This window comes from Ovis aries, chromosome 4 (assembly GCF_016772045.2).
Source record: "Ovis aries strain OAR_USU_Benz2616 breed Rambouillet chromosome 4, ARS-UI_Ramb_v3.0, whole genome shotgun sequence".
In the NCBI taxonomy this organism is placed as follows: domain Eukaryota; kingdom Metazoa; phylum Chordata; class Mammalia; order Artiodactyla; family Bovidae; genus Ovis; species Ovis aries.
In genome coordinates this window covers 67423926-67449661 of record NC_056057.1, presented here as the reverse complement: position 1 = coordinate 67449661, position 25736 = coordinate 67423926, and the positions used below count along the sequence as shown (strand labels likewise).

The 25736-nt window shown below is 44.2% G+C and overlaps 1 protein-coding gene and 1 long non-coding RNA gene across 5 annotated transcripts in view; one reads left to right on the top strand and one right to left on the bottom strand.

The window, feature by feature from the left end:
• Positions 1–1532: 1532 nt before the first annotated feature.
• The window catches only part of NOD1 (nucleotide binding oligomerization domain containing 1), a 92175-nt gene continuing 67971 nt past the window's right edge, over positions 1533–25736 (bottom strand). For all 4 annotated transcript variants that reach the window (XM_042248630.2, XM_004007930.6, XM_027968641.3 and 1 more), the window contains 5 exons: positions 20791–20874; positions 19611–19694; positions 15027–15110; positions 10268–10351; positions 1533–2642 (listed from right to left, as the gene is read on the bottom strand). In XM_042248630.2, coding sequence (XP_042104564.1) covers positions 2570–2642; positions 10268–10351; positions 15027–15110; positions 19611–19694; positions 20791–20874 — 409 coding nt within the window. In that variant the 3' untranslated portion in view covers positions 1533–2569. The remainder of the gene's footprint in view (positions 2643–10267; positions 10352–15026; positions 15111–19610; positions 19695–20790; positions 20875–25736) is intronic.
• LOC105606575 (uncharacterized) lies at positions 2384–11606 on the top strand. Its single transcript, XR_003589170.3, has 2 exons — positions 2384–2664; positions 7340–11606. It is a non-coding gene; the product is annotated as an uncharacterized LOC105606575 (long non-coding RNA).

The window sequence follows — 25736 nt, the reverse complement described above, 5'->3', positions numbered from 1 at the left end:
CGTTTATTTTTCTGGAATTGAGCTGCATAAGTTGCTTGTATATTTTTGAGATTAGTTGTTTGTCAGTTGCTTCAGTTGCTCTTATTTTCTCCCATTCTGAAGGCTGTCTTTTCACCTTGCTTATAGGTTCCTTTGTTGTGCAGAATCTTTTAATTAGGTCCCATTTGTTTATTTTTGCTTTTATTTCCAATATTCTGGGAGTCGGGTCATAGAGGATCCTGCTGTGATTTATGTCGGAGAGTGTTTTGCCTATGTTCTCCTCTAAGAGTTTTATAGTTTCTGGTCTTACGTTTAGATCTTTAATGCATTTTGAGTTTATTTTTGTGTATGGTGTTAAAGTGTTCTAGTTTCATTCTTTTACAAGTGGTTGACCAGTTTTCCCAGCACCACTTGTTAAAGAGATTGGTTCATTTTAGAATCTCAAAAGTTTAGTTTTAGCAGTTTATAATAAAATATGATTCTGTCAGCTGGGAAGTGTGGTTTTCTGACTTGGCAAGTCTGAAGTCTGTTCTAAGCACCCTTGGCCTTCAACTCACCAAGCACTCAGTCCTTTATGTGATGTGGGCATATCTGCTGCTCAGATATTCTGGAAGAGAGATTCTCCCTTGGGTGGGGGTAGGGGTGGAGGTGGTGACTGTTAGAGATACCCAAACCTGGGGTGGCCAGGACCTTAGGGGACTAGCTCCCATGTGACTGTACAGGATTTTTCCCCTAACTTTCAGGGCTAACTTGTTGAATTATACCCTTCTTAACTGGGGCTGTTGTATAAAGCCTGGGGGGACTTCTGACAACTCCAATGTACTGTTGAATGGGCCCCCCACTTACCCCTGTCAGCTCAGTGCCTCTTGCCACAGTGGGTACAAGCCCACCCTGGTCCTCTACTTGGCAGTGAACAGCCGAGAAGGGTAGGGGACAGCCCATCAGGTTGTGGTGAGGGCCATGAAATCTGGCTATGCCACCATACCCTGGCCCCAACCACCAGGGACTCAAGGTATTCCCTCTGAGAAGCCGTTTGTGTGGACTGGGAGGTTAGATGGAGGGGCCTCAGATGCTTTCTCTGCCTTCTTCCTTCTCTTGGTAGGTGGAGGGATTTGTGAAGGATAACACTGAGGATGCCTCTGACTGTCCCTCGTCTGGTTCTCCTCACAGCACGTCACCCTGGGCCCCCACCCAGTGCAGTAAATGCCTCTAAAGGGGTCACAGCGTGCTTGCCAGGCCAACTTCCTTTTTAAAACCCCTGACTCAGACAATTGGAAGGACTGATGTTGAAGCTGAAACTCCAATACTTTGGCCACCTGATGTGAAGAGCTGACTCATTTGAAAAGACCCTGATGCTGGGAAAGATTGAGGGCAGGAGGAGAAGGGGACGACAGAGGATGAGATGGTTGGATGGCATCACTGACTCAATGGACATGAATTTGGGTGGACTCCAGGAGTTGGTGATGGACAGGGAGGCCTGGTGTGCTGCAGTTCATGGGGTCGCAAATAGTCGGACATGACTGAGCGATTGAACTGAACTCAATTAGAAATAATGAGGGTTTCAGTATTTTACTAACAAATGAATTAGCAAATGAATGAGTTATCTGGTAAAACCTCCTCCTTCCCCCCATTTAGCATCCACTGCATGCCCGCCATGGTGGCAGGGGTCTAACATGCTCTCCCAGCCGAGTTCTCAGCAACTCTGAGCCTTGCCTCCAACACAGCCACCCTCACAACTGCTCAGGGGCAGGAGACTTGCCTTTCTCCACAGAGCAAGAGAGAAGCTCCAGTTTGGATGCCACGGCCACAAGGTTCCTTTTGGAGGACGGTACTGATTCTTCTTCCTGGGGCAGAGCCCATAGCATCAGCCTTCTAGAGGTCAGCCCCATCCCATGAAAGCCCTGAGTGGAGCCTCAGTATTATGAAGACATTGCCCTGTCCCTCAGTCTGGTGAAGAGGGCATCCTGCCATCTTTGTCAGCAGAGGGTGAGACTCCAGAACTAAGACAAAAGCACATGTGGGTCCTTCCTTTGGCACCAAATCCCTACAGAGCCTTGGAGGAGTCAAACCCCCACACTGCACCCCCTCAGTGTCTACAGTGAGGTGGGAATAGTATCAACACTTGGGGAGGCACTGAGGAGGAAGACAGTATTTCAGGTGAAATACTTTCCTTTGTTGAGCACCTTTGCCCCCCAAGAAACATGGTACCAACTGTGCACCATGTCATCAGCTCTCTAGTGAGCACGGCGGTGACTGACTCGCTCCCCCTAGCCTTTGGGCAGGCGTTCCTACGAGCTCTGAGTCTCACTCCTCTAGGTGCAGATTTAAATAATCACGGCTGTGCATTAACATCTCTTTATAGAAAGTTTACAGTCACTAAAATGGCTCATGCTTTTTCCTGCAGAATTGTAACAACTACTCGGGGCCTCTGCCAGTTGGAGGGATCTCTGCCAGATCCCACTTGATCTGCATCATGAAGGCTGGATTCCTAGAAGTCCCTCCTCAGCAGACCCTGGATGCCACCATCCAAGCCAGGCGACTGCACTGAGTTGCCCCCAGGGCCAAGACCCACCCACGAGAAAATATCCCCTCAGAAACAGACAATCCGCTTCTCATCTTCAAAGACCTTGGCCTCCTCGGGCTTTATCAAGTTTCCATTTAAGCTGTTGGAGAAAAAGAACACAAGTAAGTGAGGGACTACTGTATACACCTTCCCAACATGTGTTCCTAACACACTCTCATGCTTCACACAACCCTGAAATTCAAACACTTTTTTCTTTTTTAAAACTGAAGTATAGTTGATTTACAGTATTGTGTTAATTTTAGGTGTATAGCATGGTGATTCAGTATTTCTGAACATTATTTTTTATTACAGGTTATTACCAGATAATGGGTGTAATTTCCTGTGCTACACAGTATATTATTATTTTATAATATAGTAATTTGTATATATGTCAATCTCATACCCCTGATTTGTTCCTCACCCTTTTGGAGGGTAACCACGAGTTCATTTTCTATATTTGTGAGTCTGTTTCTGTTTTACCTATATACAGGCATGTGTGTTATTTTTTAGATTCCACATTTACCTGATATAATAGTTTTTCTTTCTGTGACTTATTTCTTTTAGCATAATATTCTCTGGGTCCATCCACTTTATAAATAGCAGTATTTCATTCTTTTTATGGCTGAGTAATATTCCATTGTGCATATGTGTGTGTACATATATGTGTGTGTTTATCACATATTAATCCAGTCATCTGTTGATGAACACCTGGGTTGCTTCCATGTCCTGGCTATTGTAAATAGTGCTGCTGTGAACACTGGGGTACGTGTATCTTTTCAGATTAGTGTTTTATCTTTTTCTGGATATATACCCAGGGGTGCAATTGCTGGATCATATGGTAGTTCTACTGTTAGTTTAAGAATCCTCCACATTGTTTTCCATAGTGGCTGCACCAATTTACATTCCCACCAACAGTGTACGAGGGTTCCAATTTCTCTATATCCTCTCCAGAATTTATTTGTAGACTTTGATGGTGTCTATTCTGACAGGTGTGAAGTGATACCTTATTGGGTTTAGATTTGCATTTTCTAATAATTAGTAATGTTGAGCACCTTTTCATGTCCCTGTTGGGAATCTGTATATTGTCTTTGGAAAAACGTCTATTCAGGTCCTCTACCCGTTTTTTAATTGGGCTGTTCTTTTGATATTGAGTTGTATGAGTTGTTGGTATATTTTGGACATTAACCCCTTGTCAATTTCATCATTTGCAAATATTTTATCCCATTCTGCAGGTTGTCTTTTCATTTTTTCAGGGGTTTCCTTTGCTATGTAAAAGCTTTTAAGTTTAATCAGGTCCCGTTTGTTTATTTTTGCTCTTATTCATTTTGCCTTAGAGCTACATTTTTAATTCCTAATGTCATATTTTATATCTCCCTGCTTACCCCTTTATTGTTTAGTGTAGTTATAGTCATTTTTACAATTTTTTCACTTTTAATCCATGTACTGGTTTAAGTGATCGTCAATCCTCACTATATATTTGCTTTTCCTATTGGTATTTTCCCTTTCCTATAGATTCTTTTCCATTTAGAGAAGATTCTTCAGCATTTCTCTTAGGGTAGGTTTTGTAATGGTAATTTGCTTTTCTGAGAAATTCTTATATTCTAAATGGTAATCTTCCTGGGATTAAGTATCCTAGGTTGATATTTTTCCATTTCAGGACTTTGAATATATCACGCTATTAATACTTCCTCTGGCATGCCAGGTTTCTGCAGAGAAGTCAGCTGATAGCCTGATGGGGATTTCCTTGTAAAGGACTGTTTTTCTCTTGCTGCCTTTAGAATTCTTTGACTTTTGCCATTTTAATTACGGTGTGTCTTGGTGTGGTTCTGTTTGGGTTCATCTTATTTGGGACCTTCTGTGCTTCCTGTTCCTGGATATTTGTTCCCTTCTTTAGGTTTGGGAAGTTTGCAGCCATAATTTCTTCAAATACATGTTTTATTCCCTCTTCTCCTTCTGGAATCCTTACACAGCAGACACTGGCACAGTTTATATTATTCCATAGGTCTCATATGTTGCTTTCATTTTTTTCATTCTCTTTGTCTGCTATGTTGATTGACTTCCATTATTTTATCTTTCAGATCATTTGCATTTGTGTCATATGGTCTGCTATTGCTTTTACAGTGAGTTTTATCTCAGAAATTGAATTTTTGATTAGATCTTTTTATAGTTTTTGTTAAAATGATCTGTGCTTAGATCAGTTTCCTTTCTTCATTCAGTTAGCATTTTTATTACCAGCTTTTTGGTAATAAAAATTACCAAAAAGACCAATTGCCTCTATTTCATTATTTTTTCCAGGGGGCTTCTCTTGCTCTTTCAATTGGGAGTAGTTCCTCTGCTTTTCCCTTAACTGTTTCACCTAAATTCACTGAAAAAGAGAAAAGTAATCTGTTGTGGTCATGGAGAAGTGTTTTTATGTGAGTGTCCCTGTGTAGACTGTGTGTGCCCAGTGTCTTTGGTGTGAGGACTGGATTTGATTGTGGATGCCAGCCATGTCTTCTTCAGGGTGTGCTGGCCACCATCACCTTGATGGAGTATGGCTAGAACTAAAAGAGCTAGAACCTTCACAGGATGTGATGTGGGACCTCCTTTCTGCTCAGTGACCATCACACAGGGCAGGTGCTGCTCCCGAGCTGCTGGAGCAAATGCCCTGAGCTTTGGGCTAGATAGTTGGCTCTGCTCCCTGTAAGTGTATGTTTTCTCTCCTCCCTGCACTGGGGCTTGTGCATTTACAGAGGTCTGATGCACCACCTGTGTAGGCGGCTCACATGCAGCCCAAGGTCATGTTTCTTCCCATTGTGGTCGTGGCATGGAGAGGCTGGAGCATCTGCTTGGCTAGCAGTGGGGGTCATGGCATTAGGGTTGAAGTGGCTGTGTTGCCATCAGACATCTGGGCTGCTTTGTTAGTGCTGTCAGCAGGCTCCTGGGGGCCACATCTGTGTCCCTAGATCAGGTCTTCTGCCAGGACTTGGCTTCTCTAGATCCAGTGCCAATCTGTGGTGTGGAGTGAGTGGGCCTGGGGTGTTTGCTCAGCGCGGCTTTGGGAGCACAGTGAGGTGGCAGCCACTCGGGCAGACCTCTTTCTGCCCTGTCTGGTGGCAAGCAAGCACCCACACTCCTCCCAAGCGGAGCCTAGGCGCGCCAGCCTTTCTGTCATACTGGTTCTCTAAGCAGCCAACGGGGCTTGTCTCCTCTGCACAGGAGCCCAGGACTGGGACACCCAGTCTGTGGTTCAACCCGCTCACTTCCCAGGCTTCCTTTTCCTCTTAGTCCTTTCCGTGGGGTGCCATCCTCACCTGATTCTTTTTTTTTTTTTTTACCCAGCCTACCTGATTATATGGGAATCTTTCTTGGAGCCTTGGTTGTATAGGCGTTCTCCTGCCAGTTTCCAGTTTTCCATGAGACTTGTTCTACACTTGGATGTATCTGGGGGGAGGTGAGCGCCACATCCTCTTACTCGGCCATCTCGATGACTTGTTTGATATTAATCCTTTCCAGATGGCCAACACACACATGAAAAGATGCTCAACATCACTCATTATTAGAGAAATGCAAATCAAAACTCCAGTGAAGTATCACCTCACACCAGTCAGAACGTCCATCATCAAAACAAATCCACAAATAATAAATGCTGGAGAGGATGTGGAGAAAGGGAACCCTCCTGCACTGCTGGTGGGAATGTAAATTGCTACAACTACTATGGAGAGCAGTAGGGAGGTTCCTTAAAAAACTAAAAACTATGACGCTGCTAAGCTGCTAAGTCACTTCAGTCATGTCCGACTCTGTGCGACCCCGTAGACGGCAGCCCACCAGGCTCCCCCGTCCCTGGGATTCTCCAGGCAGGAACACTGGAGTGGGGTGCCATCTCTTTCTCCAGCGCGTGAAAGTGAAGTCGCTCAGTTGTGTCCGACTCTTAGCGGCCCCATGGACTGCAGCCCACCAGGCTCCTCTGCCCATGGGATTTTCCAGGCAAGAGGACTGGAGTGGGGTGCCATCACCTTCTCCGAAAAACTATCATAGGACCCAGTAATCCTACACCTGGGCATATACTCTGAGAAAACAATTCAAAAAGATACATGTGCTCCAGTATTCACTGCAGCACTACTTAAAATAGCCTAAATGTCCATGGACAAATGGATAAAGATGTGGTGTACCTATACAATGAAATATTACTCAAACACAAAAAGGAACAAAACTGGGTCAGTGTGGATGAACCTAGAGTCTGTCATACAGGGTGAAGTAAGTCAGAAAAATATATTAATGTATATATATGGAATCTAGAAAAACAGTACCGGTGAACCTATTTGCAGGGCAGGAATAGAGGTGCAGACATGGAGAACTGACTTGTGGACACAGTGAGGGAAGGAGAGGCCAGGACAGATTGAGAGAGTGGCATGGACGTATATGCACGCCCATGTAAAACAGAGCGCCACGGGGAGCTGCTCATCTCAGCGCCCTGTGACGGCCTAGGGGGGCGCCCGAGGAGGAGAGAGATGTATACACACAGCTGATCCATGCTGTTGTAAGGGAAACTAACAACATTGTAAAGCAATTATAATCCAATTTAAAAAAATCCCTTCAGGGAGCTACCATCACTCCATGGAATGGGTCTGAGGTCACCAATAGCCTCTATAAAACTGAATTTAAATGACATTTTTCAGGCCTTATCTTTCTTGATCCTCACAGGCATTTCTTCCTCCTCCTTGAAACACTACCATCTGTTTCTTGGCTTGATATTTACAGTCTCTGATATTTACATCAGATCACTCCATCTTCTTTTTTATATTCTCCTCCATATAGCTTCTAAATAATGGATTTCCTCCAGGCTTGGGGCCCAGCCCTCTTCCCCTAGAAGAACCTCATCTATCCCTGGCCTCATCTGTATGTCAGTGACCTGGGCAAGACCTCCCTACTCCGGAGCCTCTTACCTACTTGACGTTTCCATCTGGATGCCTCCCAGGTACCTCATAGTGGGCACCTCCCCCCAGGGTGCCCTAGCTCTGTGAATGGCACCACTCTTTCTCCAGTTGTGCCAGTTAGTAACCTGGAGGTTAACCTTACCACCTTCCCCACCTTCATATTCTGTCACAAAGTTTTGTTTCCTAAATATCCCTAGCATGGCTCCTGGAATCTCTCCACATGTTCCCACCGCCGTCCTGATCTGAGTACCTATCACCTCTTCTCTGCCTCACTGTGCTGTCCTGCTAACTGTCCCTTGACGTGGCCTCTGGCCTTTCCCAGTCCGCTTTCCTATAGGAGCCAGGGTGGTTTTAAAAAAAAAACAAAACAAAAAACAGTGTGGCTCTGAGCACATCCCTCTTTGCTTGAAACCCTTCAATGACTTACTACTGCTTTTAGGATAAATACCAAAAATATCCAGCAGGACCCATAGACCTTTCAGGGTCTAGTCTCCACCCTATCACCTCCACCTCCTGTGGCCCTTCTTCCACGCTGTTCTTCAAAGGCACCATGTTCCTTCGCGCCTCAGAACTTTTGCACATGACGTTCTCCTTCCTGGAACAGTCTTCCCACCTCAGCTGATCATCTCCTATTCGTCCCTCATGGCTTACTTTAAACGCCACTTCCTTCAGGAGACCTTCCCTGAAACCTCCTTTGTATCAGGTTCCTGTCTCAGCCTTCCCCTCTCCAGCACTCATCATGATTGTCATTAAATAATTACTTGAATAATTTTTTCCTTTGTCTTCCTCACTGGATGTAAAACCCATGAGAGCAGCTCCATCTTGCTCACCACTGGATTCTCGGAATCAGCACAGCACATGGCACTCATTCGTTATTCAAGAAATTAAGATGCTGTGCTTTCCCTGGGGACTCTGCAGTGACCCTGACACAGGCCCTACCCTCAAGGAGCTCACAGTCTGGAGGAGACAGCCTCACAGGAGGCTCTTGCAACAGAGTGTGGTTACGTGCTATAATTTATGACATCGGGTCATTGAATATTGCTCATTTCTGTCTTTGAAGGCATAACTCAAGGAGGGACTTCATATCTCAAGTTCTTTTTGAACAGGGATGAGGCAGACATAAATGTTATTACAAAGAGTCCGAGGAGCTGGCCGAAGGTAATCTCTGCCAGTGGTGACGCTGGGCAGAGCCTGACCCCAGCCCTGGAAGCCCATGAAGTGAGACTTCTGGGATGAGCCAGAGGCTGAAGATACTCCTGGGCCAGTGCCCGAGACGTCCTCCTTGTCCTCTTTTCTAATCCTTCCTGACACCAAGGCCTCATTCAGGTTCTACACAGCATTGCCTTAAAGACTGATACTGAGTCCTATACAAATAGTTCTTTGTGTAAGAACAATGGTCTTTGGTGGGCCATTTCAAGCTAGTCAGAATTAAAGCAGCTGCATGTCCTTAAACCAGTCACTGAGCAGAGTGGAGGCCAGCTCTCCTTCAGCCTGGTCCCCTGTCCTCTCACAACAGAGTCAGCAGCAAATGGGGTGCTTCTAGGAAAGGATTCCTGGCTGAGTAGGCTTGGCTTTGAAGACGACTTGCCACAGCCCCTCCATCAGTCTGTTTGGAGCCTGGGCTCTTTTCTCAAGCATAATGTTTTAGAATGTTTTTTTTGTTTGGCCTCCAAATAAGAACATTTTACATTGTGAACCAGCATCTATGCTGGTACACATCTATACATACACACCCACATCTGAAATTAGATTATGAAATATCTCATAGTGTGCACACAGCATTCTGGTGTTCTACTCCATTTCATTCTTTAAATAATGCTAGTTACAACCTACCAAACCAATTTCTGATCCTCTAAGGCGTTCTAAAGTAAAGTTTAAGAAACGCCGTTCTAGCAGCCAAGGTCAGGGAGAAAGCTGTACCTTGACTTATATTTTTGGGGCTATGAAATTCTTCTCCCCAGTACGAAGAAAGCACTATAGTTAAAGATAACTACCCCCTGCACTGAGGGTTTGGGTCATGGCAAGGCTGCTCCATGGACCTCAGGACCCTGGATGGAGCATGAACTCCTGTGGTCTCTGCCCTCCAAGGGAACCCGGCTCTGGCCACTGCCAGGCTTTCCATGTTGGTCTGAGCCTCACACTCTGCTGGGCTATCTCAGGCCAGGCCTGGGGCAGAGAGCAAATTCCAGAGCTCTTGGTGGGTCCGGGTCCGGGTTCAAGGACACAGGGGCCCTTTCTATTACTAGTGCAACACACACATTCCCTCATCCCCTTGAATGTAGCCCAGTCCTACCTGTGGGGGAAGGGGGGGGTGCTGTATGTGTCCCGTGGGAGGCACAAGAAATGGAATGGGGCGCAACATTGCAGTAAGGTAGGCCATGGGCTTTCCTTCTGCTGGCATAAGCGAGTCCTCAGAAGAGAAACAGAAGTTCGAAAAGAGTACAGTCAGCTCAAATACAGCCTGGAAGCCCAGAGAGGAAAAGAATGTGCTTCAGACTCCAGGCCATCTCTCAGTGGGAATCAATTCTCAGTCTGTCTGCCCCTGTACAATCTAGGACAGGGGGACTGCAGAAGAGTCCTAACTATGAAGTCACAGCCTTGAATTTCAGTTTCTCCTCTTAGGTGTGACCTGGGTCTGGGCCTCAGTTTCTTGATCTGTGAAATGGAAACAGTACTACCTACATTACAGATTGTTGGAAAGATGAGAAATAAATGCACATTGCCTTACATTGTGCATAGCACATAGTCAGTGGTGCTAAGTAAATAATCACTGTTGTTGTCGCTACAAAAAGTGGTAGCGCAGTCTTACCAAATCTCCATTATGCCAGTGTTCTTCTGTAATGCCTCTGCCAACTGGGCAATCCCCTTGGCCGTGATCTGGTTCTGGATAAGCCTGTAAGAAAAACATACCTTTTGTATCAAGTCATACTGGATGAACTCTGTCCACGTCATTAGGGGGTTGGAAGGGTATGATGGAATGAGAGGGTCAGGAAGAACTGAATCCATTTAACTTTCAGTCTAGCAAAGATTGTCTAGATCAGACTCAGGAGAATAAATGACATGTTTTAAAATGTTTAACTTTTCTGATGGGCAGAAGACCTAAATAGGCATTTCTCTAAAGACATACATATGGCCAACAGGTACATGAAAAATCTCTAATTATTGGAGAGGTGAAAATCAAAACCACAATGAGGTACCACTTCCTACCAGTCAGAATGGCCATCATTAAAAAGTCTAAAAATAATAAATACTGGAGGGGATTTGAAGAAAAGGGGATCCTCCTACACTGTTGGTGGGAATGAAAACTGGTGCAGCCACTATTGAAATCGGTTTGGAGGTTCCTTAAAAAAACTAAAAAATAGAGTTGCCATAAGATCCAACAATCCCACTCCTGGGCATATATCCAGATGAAATTAATTTTAAAAGACATACGTGCTCCTATGTTCGTACAGCACTATATACACTAGCCAACACATGGAAACAATCTAAATAGCCATCAGACGATACAGAAGATGTGGTATACACACACACACATATCTACACTGAACTATTGCTCAGCATTAAGAATATCATACTAAGCAGAGAAGGACAAATACCATATGACAGTACTTATATGTGGAATCTAAAATATTACACAAATGAACCTATCTACAAAATAGACTGCGAAAACAAATACAGACTACAAAACACATATGGAGAACAGACTTTGTGGCCGGCAATGAGGAGGAAGCGTGGGGAGGGAAGGATTGGGGATTTGGGATTCGTAGATGCAAATTATTATATAGAGGATGGATAAACAGCAAGGTCCTACTATATAACACGGGAAACTATAGTCACAATCCTGTGATAAACCATAATGGAAAAGAACATGAAAAATAGCATGCAGGGAGCTTCCCTGGCAGTCCAGTGAGTTAAGACTTTGCCTTCCAGTGAAAGGGATGCAGATTTGAACCCTGGTTGGGGAGCTAAAAATCCAAATGCCTTGTGGCCAAAAACCCAGAACATAAACAAGAGAAGCAATATTATAACAAATTCAGTAAAAACTTAATTTTTTTAAAAATATATAACTGAGTTACTGTGCTGTACAGCAGAAATTAAACATTGTATTAATATATAAATTATACATCAATAAATGTTTTAATGTTTAACCTTTCTGTATATTTTTAGCATGAGCATAATAGGTCTGTATATTCACATGCAGGTACTTTTACTACATGAACATATATATGCATGTGTGCTTGGCACTTTTCATTGTTTCGAGACTACCAGTCTGAACAACAAACTCTAAGGAACGTTATCTGGGAACAGGCAGTCTGCTATCTCCTTCCAGGTGGCTGGAGAAAGGCAAGGCAGCGTTTAAAGTCAAGTATTTTTAAAGAGCTAGGCATTCTCTTCTTTGATGGGGAAAAGACTTCCAAAATGGTGCCATGTCCTATCCAACATCTGGGAGGGAGGGAGGGGGAACTAGTCATGAGTCCCAGTGGAAAAGCATCCATATTGGGGCCTCTAGGAGTATACCCCATTATGTTGGGTAACAGTGACTCAATGAAACGAAGGTTTCAGGTAGAGCTGAGAAGCCTGAACAATTCCTGAATTGCTCCCCTGGGAGGCTGTGCTTCTAGCCCACCCAGGAAAAAAATGCAGCCCAAGTCAGTGATATGTCTACTTTTTTTTTTTTTTAATCATCACAGGTTCACTCCTCTGCTCTGGCTTTTTGTAGATAAAGGCTGCAAATACACTTGACCTTTAGAAATTTGGGGCACTGATCCAAGAAGGCAGCTGCATGAGGAAGATGAAGGCCTGTATTACCATGACGATGAGATTTCAGAAATTAAGCCAATCCCTTAGAAGGAAGCAGTATAGCATGGTTAAAAGTTCTCCTCATACACAATTACACCTACTCCCCACCTTCCAGCTATAGATCCTTGAAGAAGCTCTCTGTTCTTCGGTTGCCTGACCTATAACACGAGAGTAACTGTAAGAGAACCCCACAACCCTGAGTGTGTCAGTTTCAATAGGAGGATGGGTAGGAAGTAGTTCTCAGTCTCTATCACAGTGCCCAGTGCAAGTTCTTGTCACCATTCCTGCCCAAGCACACAGGGACAGGCAGCCATGCTGTAGCCAGGACCCAGTGATTGTTGCCCCATCTCCCACAAACTGGGGGCCCTGGTCTTGGGGCAGAGGTGGTGACTTTCTGGTAAGCATGACCACAGTGTGACTTGGACTTTTTGCAAAAGGAGCAAAAATAGAACCTGGAAGTGGGCACAGAGTTCTGCATTTAGTTAAATTCTGCTATTTCCTAATGATCCCTTCCATGGTTGCGACCACTGGCACCACCTACGCCTTGCTGGAGGTAGGCTAAGCTGCTTGCAGCCTAGACCTGGCAAGAGGCTGGGTAGGAGGAGAGGTTAAAAAGCCTGGCAGTGCTCAGGCCCACTGGCTACCTTCACCCTGGCCAGTGTGGTCTGTGCTCACACAAAGAGTGAAGACTCACTCTCTAGCCCTCTCCTAACTGTGTTCTCCCTGGGGAGGCTGGCCTGACACCTAGGGAAGGGCATAAAAGAAAGTCTATGGGTCAGAAAGAAAAGGGGAAAAAAAAAAAAAAGTAACACACTGGGTTTATACACACACACACACACACACGTATATATATATATATAAACTGACATGATCTAAAATTCAGATGTAAAAGTAACACACTGGGTTTATACATATATATATATATAGAGAGAGAAACTGACATGATGATCTAAGATTCACGTGGCAATGCAAGGGTCCTGGAATAGTCAAAACAATATTAAGAAGAACAAAGTTGGAAACACACACTTCCTGGTTTCAAAAACTTATTACAAAGTTACAATAAGCAGGACAGTATGGTCCTGGCATAAGGATAAACATATGGTTCAACCAGAATAGAAAGTCCAGAAATAAACTCACACATTTATGGTCTACTGATCTGACAAAAGTGTCAGGGCCATTCAAAAGGGAAGAGTCTTCAACACGTGGTGCTGGCACAACTGATTATCTAGATGCAATAAAGTAAAGCTGGACCCCAAATCTCATACCATACACAGAAACGAACTCCAAATGGATCAAGGACCTAAATGGAAGAGCAAAACTGTGACACTTAAAAGAAATCTTTGTGACCTTGGATTAGGCAATGATTTCTTAGTAAGACACCTACAGCACAAGCAACTAAAGAAAAAATACATTGGACTTAATCAAAATTAAAAACTTTGGTGCTTCAAAGGTCACTGTGAAGAAACTGAAAAGAAATATTTGCAAAATTGAAAAACTCTACAGAAAGGGAGGAAATATTTGCAAATCATCTATCTAGTAAATGTCTCACACCTGGAATATTTAAAGAATCCTAACGACTCAGCAATTAAAAGGCACATAACCCAACTTAGGGCTTTCCAGGCGGCACTAGGGGTAAAGAACCCAGCTGCCAATGCAGGAGACAGAAGAGATGAGGAGTGTGATCCCTGGGTGGGGAAGAACCCCTGGAGGAGGGCTCGGCAACCCATTCCAGAATTCTTGCCTGGAGAATCCCCATCAACAGAGGAGCCTGGTGGGCTACAGCAAAGAGTCGGACACGACTGAACCAGCTTACCACAGCACAACCCAGTTTACAAACGAACAAAGAATGTGGAGCCAGTTCTCCAAAGAAGGTATACAAATGGCCAATATGCACATGAAAAGACATCCAACATTGTTAGTGTCAGGGAAATGCAAGTCAAAACCACGATGAGACAGCACTTCATATCCCCTAGGATAGTATGACCCCAGAAGACCTGTGTTGCTGAGGACGTGAAGAAATGGTGACCCTCATACATGACTGGTGAGAACGTAAATAGCATAATCACTTTGGAAAACAGTTTATCAGTTAACAAAATAACCATATAACCCTGAAATTCTATTCCTAAGTATATACCCAAAAGAAAACACGTGGTTATACAAACATGCACTAATGTTCACAGTAGCATTATTCATAACAGTCATAAAGTAGAAACAATCCAAATGTCCACCAACTGATGAATGGACAAACAAAACGTGGACTATCCATAGAACGGAATATTCAGCCATAAAAAGCAATGGAGTACCGATACATGCCACAGTGTGGATGAAGCTTGAAAACTTATGCTACTGAAATAACACAGAAACAAAAGGCCCCATATTGTACGACTGCATCTCTATGAAATGCCCAGAAAAGGCAAATCCAGAGACTGAAAATAAAATTAGTAGATGCTAAATCCCACGGACAGAGGAGCCTGTTGGGGTACACGGTCCATTGAGTCACAAAGTCGGATACGACTGAGGGGACTTAGCACGTATGCAGGAACCAAGAGAGAAGAAGGATGGGGGGTGATTGCTTAATGCATACAGGTTTGGGGGGAATAGGGGAGGCGGTTAAATGTTCTAGAGTTAGAGAGTAGTACTGGCTGCACAACCTATAAATATGCTAAAAATCACTGAATTGTATGCTTCAAAAGAGTAACTTTTATGGTATGTTAATTTTATGTCAAAGTTTTTTTTTCTTTAAAGCACAGTGTTGAAATCTGAATTACCATAAATGTTTCAATGTCTGGTTGACTTTCAACATCTCTGCAAAGCTCTCTGCCACTTCATCATCAAGTTCATTTTTGGTGAGCCTGTAAGAAAAAGAAAGAGTGGACTCAGGGCAGTCAGTCCTACCTGGTACCCTTTCTTCATTGTGTTCCTGGCCCAGGCGTCTCCAGCTTATGCTGCTCATCCCTTGCTGAGAACTCAGCAAACAGCCAGGCTCCAAACCCAGCCTCTGAGCCCCAAAGAGAATAAATGGAGGTTCATTTCTAGTGCAAATCCTTCACCCAAGCTCCTACTTCTTAGCCCTGCTGTTGTCGGGGAGCCCATACTCCCCTCTATCCTTGCTAAGCTCTCGGATTTCACAGAAGACAGGGGCCCACAGAAGGCAAGGGACCAATGCTTGCTTCTCTGGTCTCCTGCAGCCTTTAAGATCCCTTGAACACCACAGACAGTCTGTTACTAAATTCAGTCTGACGGAGACCTAGAAAAGCCTGACAAATGCATGTTAAAAGGTGATCATCACTTTGCCAGTTATGAAGGACCCAAGTTCTGTGACCGAAAGTTCCAGTAGTCTCTCAGTTGTTCATAAAAGCAGAAAGTGACCTGGGTAAAGCACAGAGGTCGAGACGCTCCTGGTTGTAAAGAGGATTAAACCCTGTTGTGCCAGTGGATGAAAGAATAAATAAAGGAAGGAGAACAAAACAGAAGAAAAAATTAAAAATCATTCCTTGAAGGGCAATTTGGTAGTGTCTATCCATATTTTTTGCATTCCAGTCCTCTATAATGAAAAGGACATCTTCTTTGGGTGTTAGTTCTAAAAGGTCTTGGAGGTCCTTCATAGAACTGTTCAACTTCAGCCTCTTCAGTGTTACTGGCTGGGGCATAGACTTGGATTGCTGTGATACTGAATGGTTTGCCTTGGAAATGAACAGAGATCATTCTGTCATGAGATTGCATTTTGAGATTGCATCCAAGGAAAGACTAGAGATCTCTTCAAGAAAATTAGAGATACCAAGGGAACATTTCATGCAAAGATGGGCTTGCTAAAGGACATAAATGGTATGGACCTAACAGAAGCAGAAGATATTAAGAAGAGGTGGCAAGAATACACAAAAGAACTGTACAAAAAGATCTTCACAACTCAGATAATCATGATGGTGTGATCACTCACCTAGAGCCAGACACCCTGGAATGTGAAGTCAAGTGGAAAGCATCACTACAAACAAAGCTAGAGGAGGTGATAGAATTCCAGTTGAGCTATTTCAAATCCTAAAAGATGATGCTGTGAAAGTGCTGCACTCAATATGCCAACAAATTTGGAAAACTCAGCAGTGGCCACAGGGCTGGAAAAGGTCAGTTTTCATTCCAATCCCAAAGAAAGACAATGCCAAAGAAGGCTCAAACTACTGCAGAATTACACTCCTCTCACACGCTAGTAAAGTAATGCTCAAAATTCTCCAAGCCAGGCTTCAGCAATACGTGAACCGTGAATTTCCACATGTTCAAGCTGGTTTTAGAAAAGGCAGAAGAACCAGAGATCAACTTGCCAACATTTGCTGGATCAGCGAAAAAGCAAGAGAGTTCCAGAAAAACATCTATTTCTGCTTTATTGACTATGCCAAAGCCTTTGACTGTGTGGATCACAATAAACTGTGGAAAACTCTGAAAGAGATGGGAATGCCAGACCACCTGACCTGCCTCTTGAGAAACCTGTATGGCAGGTCAGGAAGCAACAGTTAGAACTGGACATGGAACAACAGACTGGTTCCAAATAGGAAAAGGAGTACATCAAGGCTGTATATTGTCACTGTGCTTATTTAACTTATATGCAGAGTACATCATGAGCAATGCTGGGCTGGAAGAAGCATGAGCTGGAATCAAGATTGCTGGGAGAAATATGAATAACCTCAAATATGCAGATGACACCATCCTTATGGCAGAAAGTGAAGAGGAACTAAAAAGCCTCTTGATGAAAGTGAAAGAGGAGAGTAAAAACGTTGGCTTAGAGCTCAACATTGAGAAAACTAAGATCATGGCATCCGGTCCCATCACTTCATGGGAAGTAGATGGGGAAACAGTGGAAACAGTGTCAGACACTATTTTTGGGGCTCCAGAATCACTGCAGATGGTGATTTCAGCCATGAAATTAAAAGATGCTTACTCCTTGGAAGAAAAGTTATGACCAACCTAGACAGCATATTGAAAAGCAGAGATATTACTTTGCCAGCAAAGGTCCGTCTAGTCAAGGCTATGGTTTTCCCAGTGGTCATGTATGGATGCAAGAGTTGGACTGTGAAGAAAGCTGAGCACCGAAGAATTGATGCTTTTGAACTGCTGTGTTAGAGAAGACTCTCGAGAGTCTCTTGGACTGCAAGGAGATCCAACCAGTCCATTCTGAAGGAGATCAGTCCTGGATGGTCTTTGGAAGGACTGATGCTGAAGCTGAAACTCCAATACTTTGGCCACCTCATGTGAAGAGTTAACTCACTGGAAAAGACTCTGATGCTGGGAGGGATTGGGGGCAGGAGGAGAAGGGGATGACAGAGGATGAGATGGCTGGATGGCATCACCGACTCGATGGACATGAGTTTGTGTGAACTCTGGGAGTTGGTGATGGACAGGGAGGCCTGGCGTGTTGCAATTCATGGGGTTGCAAAGAATCGGACATGACTGAGCGACTGAACTGAACTGGTCCAAATTGTAAATGTGTTTCACTTTGGACCAATAATTAAGACTTCTAGAAATTGACCTATGGTGTGCAAAGACATTACACAAAGGTTTCTATAGATGCAGTATTGATTGCAGTCTTTTTTGGTCATAAGGTAAGACGTGAACAAATTTCAGTGTCAATAGAGGCAGCTGGAGAAATAAGTTGTGAGTGTGCAGCCTTGAGAGAGACTGAGGTAGGAGGAAGAAAGAGGCTGAAGAGCATAGCACTTAAGACACTGAGACAGGCCAGCTGGGAATCGCTTACTAGCAGGGTGACCACAGCAGGTGGTTGAACTTCTCTGGGCCTGAGTTTTCCCATCAGTAAATGTTAACAGTTATGGTACAACCCTCCTTGCATGGTTGTGAGAATGAGTTACCGTACGAAAAAAGACAGTATGATGTATTTATGGTCAGTACTCAGGAGATTCTGGGGATTGACATTATTATCCACCTAGAGCTGTGAGTCTCAACTGGGGTGAGTTTCCATCCAGAGACACTTGCCAATGTCTGGAGACAATTTTGATTGTCACAATTAGGGGTCACTACAGAGTATCTAATGGGCAAAGACCAGGGATTCTGCTGACTATCTTACAATGCACAGGACAGCCTCTCAACAGAAAAGAAATATCTGGACCAAAATGTCAAAACAGTGTTGAGACTGAGAAACCCTGACATATAAAATATGTACAATATATGGCTGAGATGTTTTTTAAGCCACTTGCTAAATTCTATTTTGTAAGAAAAGGGATATTTATTTGAATATACATTCAAATGCTAGAAATAGAAGATTATATTTAGGAAACATGAAAGGGGAGGTACTTTCACTTCCTACTTTCCAGACTTCAGTGTCATATTTTTTTTTTCTCAAAAAGTATGTTTTTTTACTTTCCAAAATCTTTTAAGAGATTTTTTGAAGAGAAAAGGGAAATGAGCTTACTGGGCAGCAGGTCTAGTGTCAGAATTCTCATAATGATGACATTTACATTAACTGATTTAGCCAATATCTCATGAGGAGGATATGGAGACATGTAATATAACTTCTTCACCTGGAAGCAATTTATGATACAGGCAAGTAAGTAAAATACAGTAAAATAAAAATATGGTAAATGGCCAAAAAAAAAAAAAAAGAACCAAAAAAAAAAGGAGCACTTTCAGAAGGTAACATTCATTAATTAGTGGCCCTGGAATGCAGAGAGGAGTGAGGACAGGTGAGCCGGAGCATGAAGGTCAACTCCTGATGTGACTAGCTGGGAAGCAGGAGGCTGCATGGGAGAAAGGCAGTGTAAGAGGAGGAAGGGAGAACATTGAAACAAGAATGCGAAAGTTGGACCCTTCAAGGCATATCTGGGGGTGTTCCAGAGATATCCTGACAGTTCGAATGGCTAGCCTTCTGATTTACCTGAGGCCCGCAGTGGCCCAGAAAGCTAAGGTCTCAGACTCAGGCTCCGAGGGCCCTCTCCACCCATCCTGTTCTTGTCTGTGCTTCTGGGAATGACTATCATCTTCTCCAGGAGGAAATTAAATTACAGACCTTCCTTTGAGGAAAGGCCTAGGGCCTTTTCAATTTTCAGGCTTCCCTGGTGACTCAGATGGTAAAGAATCTGCCTGCAATGTGGGTTTGATCCTGGGTTGGGAAGATACCCTGGGGGAGGGCATGGCAACCCACTCCAGTATTCTTGCCTGGAAAATCCCATAGACAGAGGAGCCTGGTGGACTACAGCCCATGGGGTCGCAAAGAGTTGGACATGACTGAGCGACTAAGCGCAGCACAGAGCCTTCTCAATTCAGAGGCAGCCTTTCAGTTAAGATTCTAGGCTGTGCACAGTCTTTGGAAAAATCCCCAATACCCAACCTTTCCAAATGACTCTGGTTATTACCAGAATATTCTCAGAGATGCATTCTGCTGCAGGGCCCACGCGAGGCTCTTTCCTCCTTCTGTAGAGATGCCGTTGAATGCAAGACTAGGAAGGAAAAACATTTGGAGGAGGTTATTAAAAACATGTCTACATTTGTCTTTGGCCTGGTAGCTTAATGGTAAAGAATTTGCCTGAAATGTGGGAGAACCAGGTTCAATACCTAGGTGGGGAAGATCCCCTGGAGGAAGGTATGGCAACCCACTCCAATTTTCTTGCCTGGAGAATTCCATGGACAGAGGAGCCTGGCAGGCTACAGTCCATGGGGTCACAAAGAGTCGGACGCAACTGAGAGGCTAACACACTCAGCAACTAAAGCAGCTGGGAAGACTTGCCAGGAGGTGGCCCCTGCCTGGGCTGACTCAAAGCAAGAAGCAGAAGTGCTCAGCTGTGCCAGCAGCCGCTCGAGTTTGTTGCTTCAGAGCCCAGGTTCAGACCATGAGAACAGGCCAGAAGGGAAATGAAACATGGGCCATATCTGGCCACAGTGCCCACAGCAGGCTGAAGAGGCTTGGCCAGGTCTGCTTCGGATGCTGAGACCTTACAGGCACACATCAGTGAGGCCTAGGGAAATCTCTGTTCTCACAGGGAAGGAACTCTGCTACTGCCCCTACCACAGGAGACTCTCTGTAAGTGACAGCAAGAACACAGGCAATCAAGAGACAGCCAGGTCTCAGGGATTCAGCCGGAGGTTTAAAGGAGGGCTGGGAAGGACCAAGTCTGTTTACAGAGATGAAAGGTCCCCTCTTGTCCCAGCACCATCCTGAGAATGAAGAAGGGGCAGAAATAAGCTGCCCAGTGTCCCTTTCAGTTTTATTTGGACTGAAGAATTCCTCCCCAACCCTCAAGGGGCACATGCAGACTGCCAAGGAGCTGGCAGCGTCCCATGTCTGATACGATGGGTGTGGGCACACGTCACATTACGGAGCTGAAAACTTCACCAGGATGTCCTTTACTGTATGCCTATCTTCTATGTCAATAAAAATGTTCTTAAAAAGACAAGGTAAAACCACACACACAAATACCTTCCCTGTTAGGAATGCCAGCCACCTCTTCCCCTTGGTTCCTCCCCTGGTGAAACAAGAGGTGTGCCGAGTGAGCAGGTTGGGCCTGAAGACACTGGGTCTCAGAAAGCAGCAGTTACCTCAGGTTGGTCAAGCTGGGGTGGTTCCTCAGAGCCTCTGCGAAGGCCTTTGCTCCTTCATCACCGATTTGATTGCCCCACATCCTGAGGGCAGAGGCAAGACAGTAAAAGTTACCTCATGCTCATCCCCTTATTTTCTGCTCGTGGCCACAGGAGATGGCGTGTAATCTCAACAGGCAGATGTCTCTGCTCCATCTCTGGAGCTGTGGCCTGGAGATGATTCCCTCCACCAGCCCCTTAGTGAGCTGCTCTGGAGGAACAAAACCAGTAGAAGCCTTGGGAACATAAGTCAGACACAATTAGAAACCAAGTCTGTCCCCTGAGTTTTTGGAGAGCTGTCAGTCAGAGCCTAAGCTCACGAGCGTCCCTGAAATGTCACCCACAGGATATACAGGTTGACAAGAGCTTGAAAGGAAGGCCTGGGGGGGTGCCAGGTCCCAATATCCATTTGACCCTGAACAGGGGTGACATGTGTTCCTGAAAGCATAGTCAGTCTTGCATAAAGCAAATATCAAGAAACACACTGAGAAACTTAATCAGCAATTTTCCTGGTATGTAAAGAGGACATGACCAAACCATGCTGTTCAGATTGTTGTAGTTTGGGTGGGGAGTTGCAATGACAAACTGTATTCCCTTCTCTACAGCAGAAAACCTTAAGAGAATCTGGCTAAATCAAGGGTCTGTATGGTAAGACATTGGGTTCCCAACCTGGCCCTGCCCCCCGCACCCCCCCCCCCCCCCGCCAACCTATGCGTGCACGGGTGGTGTATAAACGCTTAGGTCTTAGTCTCCTTGTCTGAAAGCAGGAATAAGAGCATTTCCTTATAGAGTTGTGAGGATGAAGTGAGTTAATATATGCAAAGCACCCAGGACAGTGCTGAGCCTATGAGTCAGCTATTTCTAAAAGGCTGAGGGTCACTGTCTACAGAAAGCAAGTCTGCTGGGCCCACCACAACACAACCAAAGCTGCCTCAGCCGCATGCTCTCACCAGGCAAGTGGCCTGATGTCTCTGGCAGTACGGCTTGTAAAACCCCAGAATGAGAGTTTTCAGCATTTTGCATAAAAAGTGTGTGAATATAACTGCAAAGGATCAAACTTTTAATAAAGTGGAAAACTACTCATGACATGAGAGTCAGTGAAGAAAGGCAGAGTAAAATTCTGTACAGATAGTTTGACGTCGACAATATTAACCAGTGTAGAGAGGGTACCCATTGCATGAAAGAGCTCAAGAAAGCTTACCTGACATCTAGGACAGATAACAATTGTTTTTGAGAAGAAGATCTCTATTATACTTCTCATATTTTCCATAGTTTACAAATAAAATTATCTACGTTTCTTTTAAAATCAGGGGGAAATTGTAACTATGAAAAGCTTTAAATAGTTTCCGGAGTTAAAACCACAATGAGGTATCACCTCACACCCATATGAATGGTTACTATCAAAACACCAGGAAATAACAAGTGTTGGTGAGGATGTGGAGAAATTGGAACCCTTTTGCACTGTTAGTAGGAATGTAAAATGCTACAGGTGCTGTAGAAAGCAATATGGCGGTTCCTCAGAAAAGTAAAAGTAGAATTGCCATGTGGTCTAGCAGTTCCACTTCTGGGTATATACCCAGAAGAACTGGAATCAGGGCTTCAAAGAGATATATGTACATCCGTGTTAAAAGCAGCATTATTCAAAAGAACTAAAAGGTAGAAATAACCCAAGTGTCCACTGACATTAATGGATAAACAAAATGTGGTATGTGCATAGAATGGAGTATTAAACAGACTTGAAAAAGAAGTAAAGTCTGATACATGCTACAACATGGATAAACCTTGAGAACCTAATGCTAAGTAAAAGAAGCCAGTCACAAAAGGACAAATACTGTATGATTCCACTTATATGACTGCGTACAGTAGCTGAATGCACAGGGACAGACAGTAGAAAGGTGGTTGCCAAGGGCTGAGGGGAGGGGAGAATGGGGAATTACTGTTTCATGGGTATAGGGTTTTTGTTTTACAAGATAAAGAGAGCTCTGGAAATGGATAATGATGATGGTTGCATGACTATATGAATATACTTAATTTTAAGTATATCAGACTGTACGCTTAAAATAGTTAAGATGGTAAATTTTATGTTACGTGTACTTTCAATAAAAAATTGAATTAAAAAAGCCTCCAGAGAGGGGAGGCAGAGACAAGATGGTGGATTAGAAGGATGTGGACTCACGTCTTCTTACGAGAACACCAACATCACAACTAAGTGCTGAACAACTATCAGCAAAAAATGGTGGAACCTACCAAAACAGATATCCTACATCCAAAGAAGCCACAGCAAGGCAGCATGAGGGGCATAATCATGATAAAATCAAACTCCATACCTCCCAGGTGAGTGACCCACAAACTGGAAACTTTTATCACAGTTCTCCCACGAAAGTGAAAGTTCTGAGCCCCATATCAGGCTCCCCAGCCCGGGGGTCTAGCAATGGGAGGAGGAGGTCCCAGAGAATCTGCCTTTGAAAGCCAGTGGGGTTTGATCACAAGAATTCCACAGAACTGGGGGAAACAGAAACTCCACTCTTGGAGGGCACAGGCACCAACCCAGGGGAAAAGCAGTGACCTCATAAGAGCCTAGGCCAGACCTACCTGCTCATATTGGAGAGTCTCCTGCAAAGGCAGGGTGGCTGTGGCTTATTGTGGGGACAAAGACACTGATGGTGGTAGTTCTTGGGAGTACTCATTGGCATGAGCCTTCCTGGAGGCCGCCATTTTTTCACCAAAATCTGGCCCCACACAATAGCCTGTAGGCTCTAATGCTGGATCACCCTGGGTCCACCAACCAACAAGGTGGGAACACAGCCCCACAATTAGCAGACAGGCTGTCTAAAGTCTTCCTGACCATATAGCTGCCCACTAAACACACCCCCTGACACAGCTCTGCCTGCCACAGGGACAAGACCCAGCTCTACCCACCAGTGGGTGGGAACTAGTCTCACCCTCCAGGAAGCCTGCACAAGCCTCTCAGACAGCTTCATCCATGAGGGGGCAGACAGCAGAAGAAAAAGGAACTGTAGCCCTGCAGCCTATGGGACAGAAACTGCAGTTGCAGAAAGTTAGACAAAATGAAGACTGCCACAGAACAGAATAAAGAGAAAAGGATGAAAAGAAATGAGGACAGTCCAAGAGACCTCTGGGATAACATACAATGCAACAACATCTGCACTGTGGGGTCCCAGAAGGAGGAGAGACAGAGAAAGGACCTGAGAACACATGTGAAGAGATAATAGCTGAAAATTTCCCTAATACAGGGAAGGAAATAGTCACCCAGAGATTCTCTGCAGGCCAGAAGGGATTGGAGTGATATATTTAAGGTGATGAGTGGGAAGAACCTACAACTGAGAATGCTCTACCCAGCAAGGCTCTCGTTCAGACTGGATGGAGAAATCAAAAGCTTTACAGACAAGCAGAAGCTAAGAGAATTCATCATCACTAAAGCAGCTCTACGACAAATGCTAAAGGAACTTCTCTAGGTGGGAAAAAAAAAAAAAGGCCACACTAGAAAAGCTTACCAGTATAATCAAACATACATAGAGGTAGGATATCATCCACACACAAATATGACCTCAAAGCCAGCAACCATGAGGAGAATATAAATGCAGAATACTGGAAATGCATTTGAAATTAAGAGATCAGAAACTTAAAACAATCTTGCTTATATACAGACTGCTGTATCAAAAGCTCATGGTAATGCCAAACTGAAAATCTACAATTGATACATACACAAAAAAGAAAGAGGAATCCAAACACAACACTACACTTAGTCATCAAGTCACAGGAGAACAAAAGGGGAAGAAAAAAGACCCACAAAGACAAATTCAAAACAATTAACAAAATGGCAATTAAAATATATATATTGATAATTACCTTAAATGTGAATGGATTAAATGCCCCAACCAAAAGACACAGACTGGCTAAAGGGGGTACAAGACACACATACATACATACACACACACACACAGCGTCTACAGTGGACCGATTTTAGATCGAGGACACATACAGACTGCAAGTGAGGGGATGGAAAAAGGTATTCCATGCAAATACACATCAAAAGACAGCTGGAGTAGCAATACTCCTATCAGACAAAACAGACTTTAAAAACTGTTACAAGAAACAAAGAAGGACACTGCAAATATAACAACGGTAAATATGTATGTGCCCAAAATAAAATATAGGAGCACCATAATATATAAGGGAAATACTACCAGCCAGAAAAGGAGAAGCCAACAGTACCACAATAATGGTGAAAGTGGCTCAGTCGTGTCCAACTCTTTGTGACTCCATGGACTGTCCATGGAATTCTCTAGGCCAGAATACTGGAGTGGGTAGCCTTTCCCTTCTCCAGGGGATCTTCCCGACCCAGGAATCGAACCAGGGTCTCCTGCATTGCAGGCGGATTCTTTACCAATACCCCATTTACATCAATGGACAGATCATCCAGAAAGAAAATAAGGAAACATAGGCCTTAAGTGACATATTAGACCAGATGGACTTAATTTATAGAGCATTCCATCCAGAAGCAGCAGGATACACATTCTTCTCAAGTGCACATGGAACATTCTCCAGGATTGATCACATGCTGGGCCATAATGCAAGCCTCAGTAAATTTAAGGAAACTGAAATCGTGTCAAGCATCTTTTCCAACCACAATGCTATGAGATTAGAAATCACCTAAAGAAAATAGCTGTAAAAAACACAAAATGTGGAGGCTAAACAATATGCTGGGCTTTCCAGGTGGCTCAGTGATTAAGAATCTGCCTGCCAATGCAAGAGACATGGGTTTGATCCCTGGGTTGGGAAGATCCCCTGGAGAAGTACATGGCAACCCACTCCAGTGTTCTTGCCTGTGAAATCCCATAGCCAGAGAAGCCTGGTGGGCTACAGTCCACGGGGAAGCAAAAGAG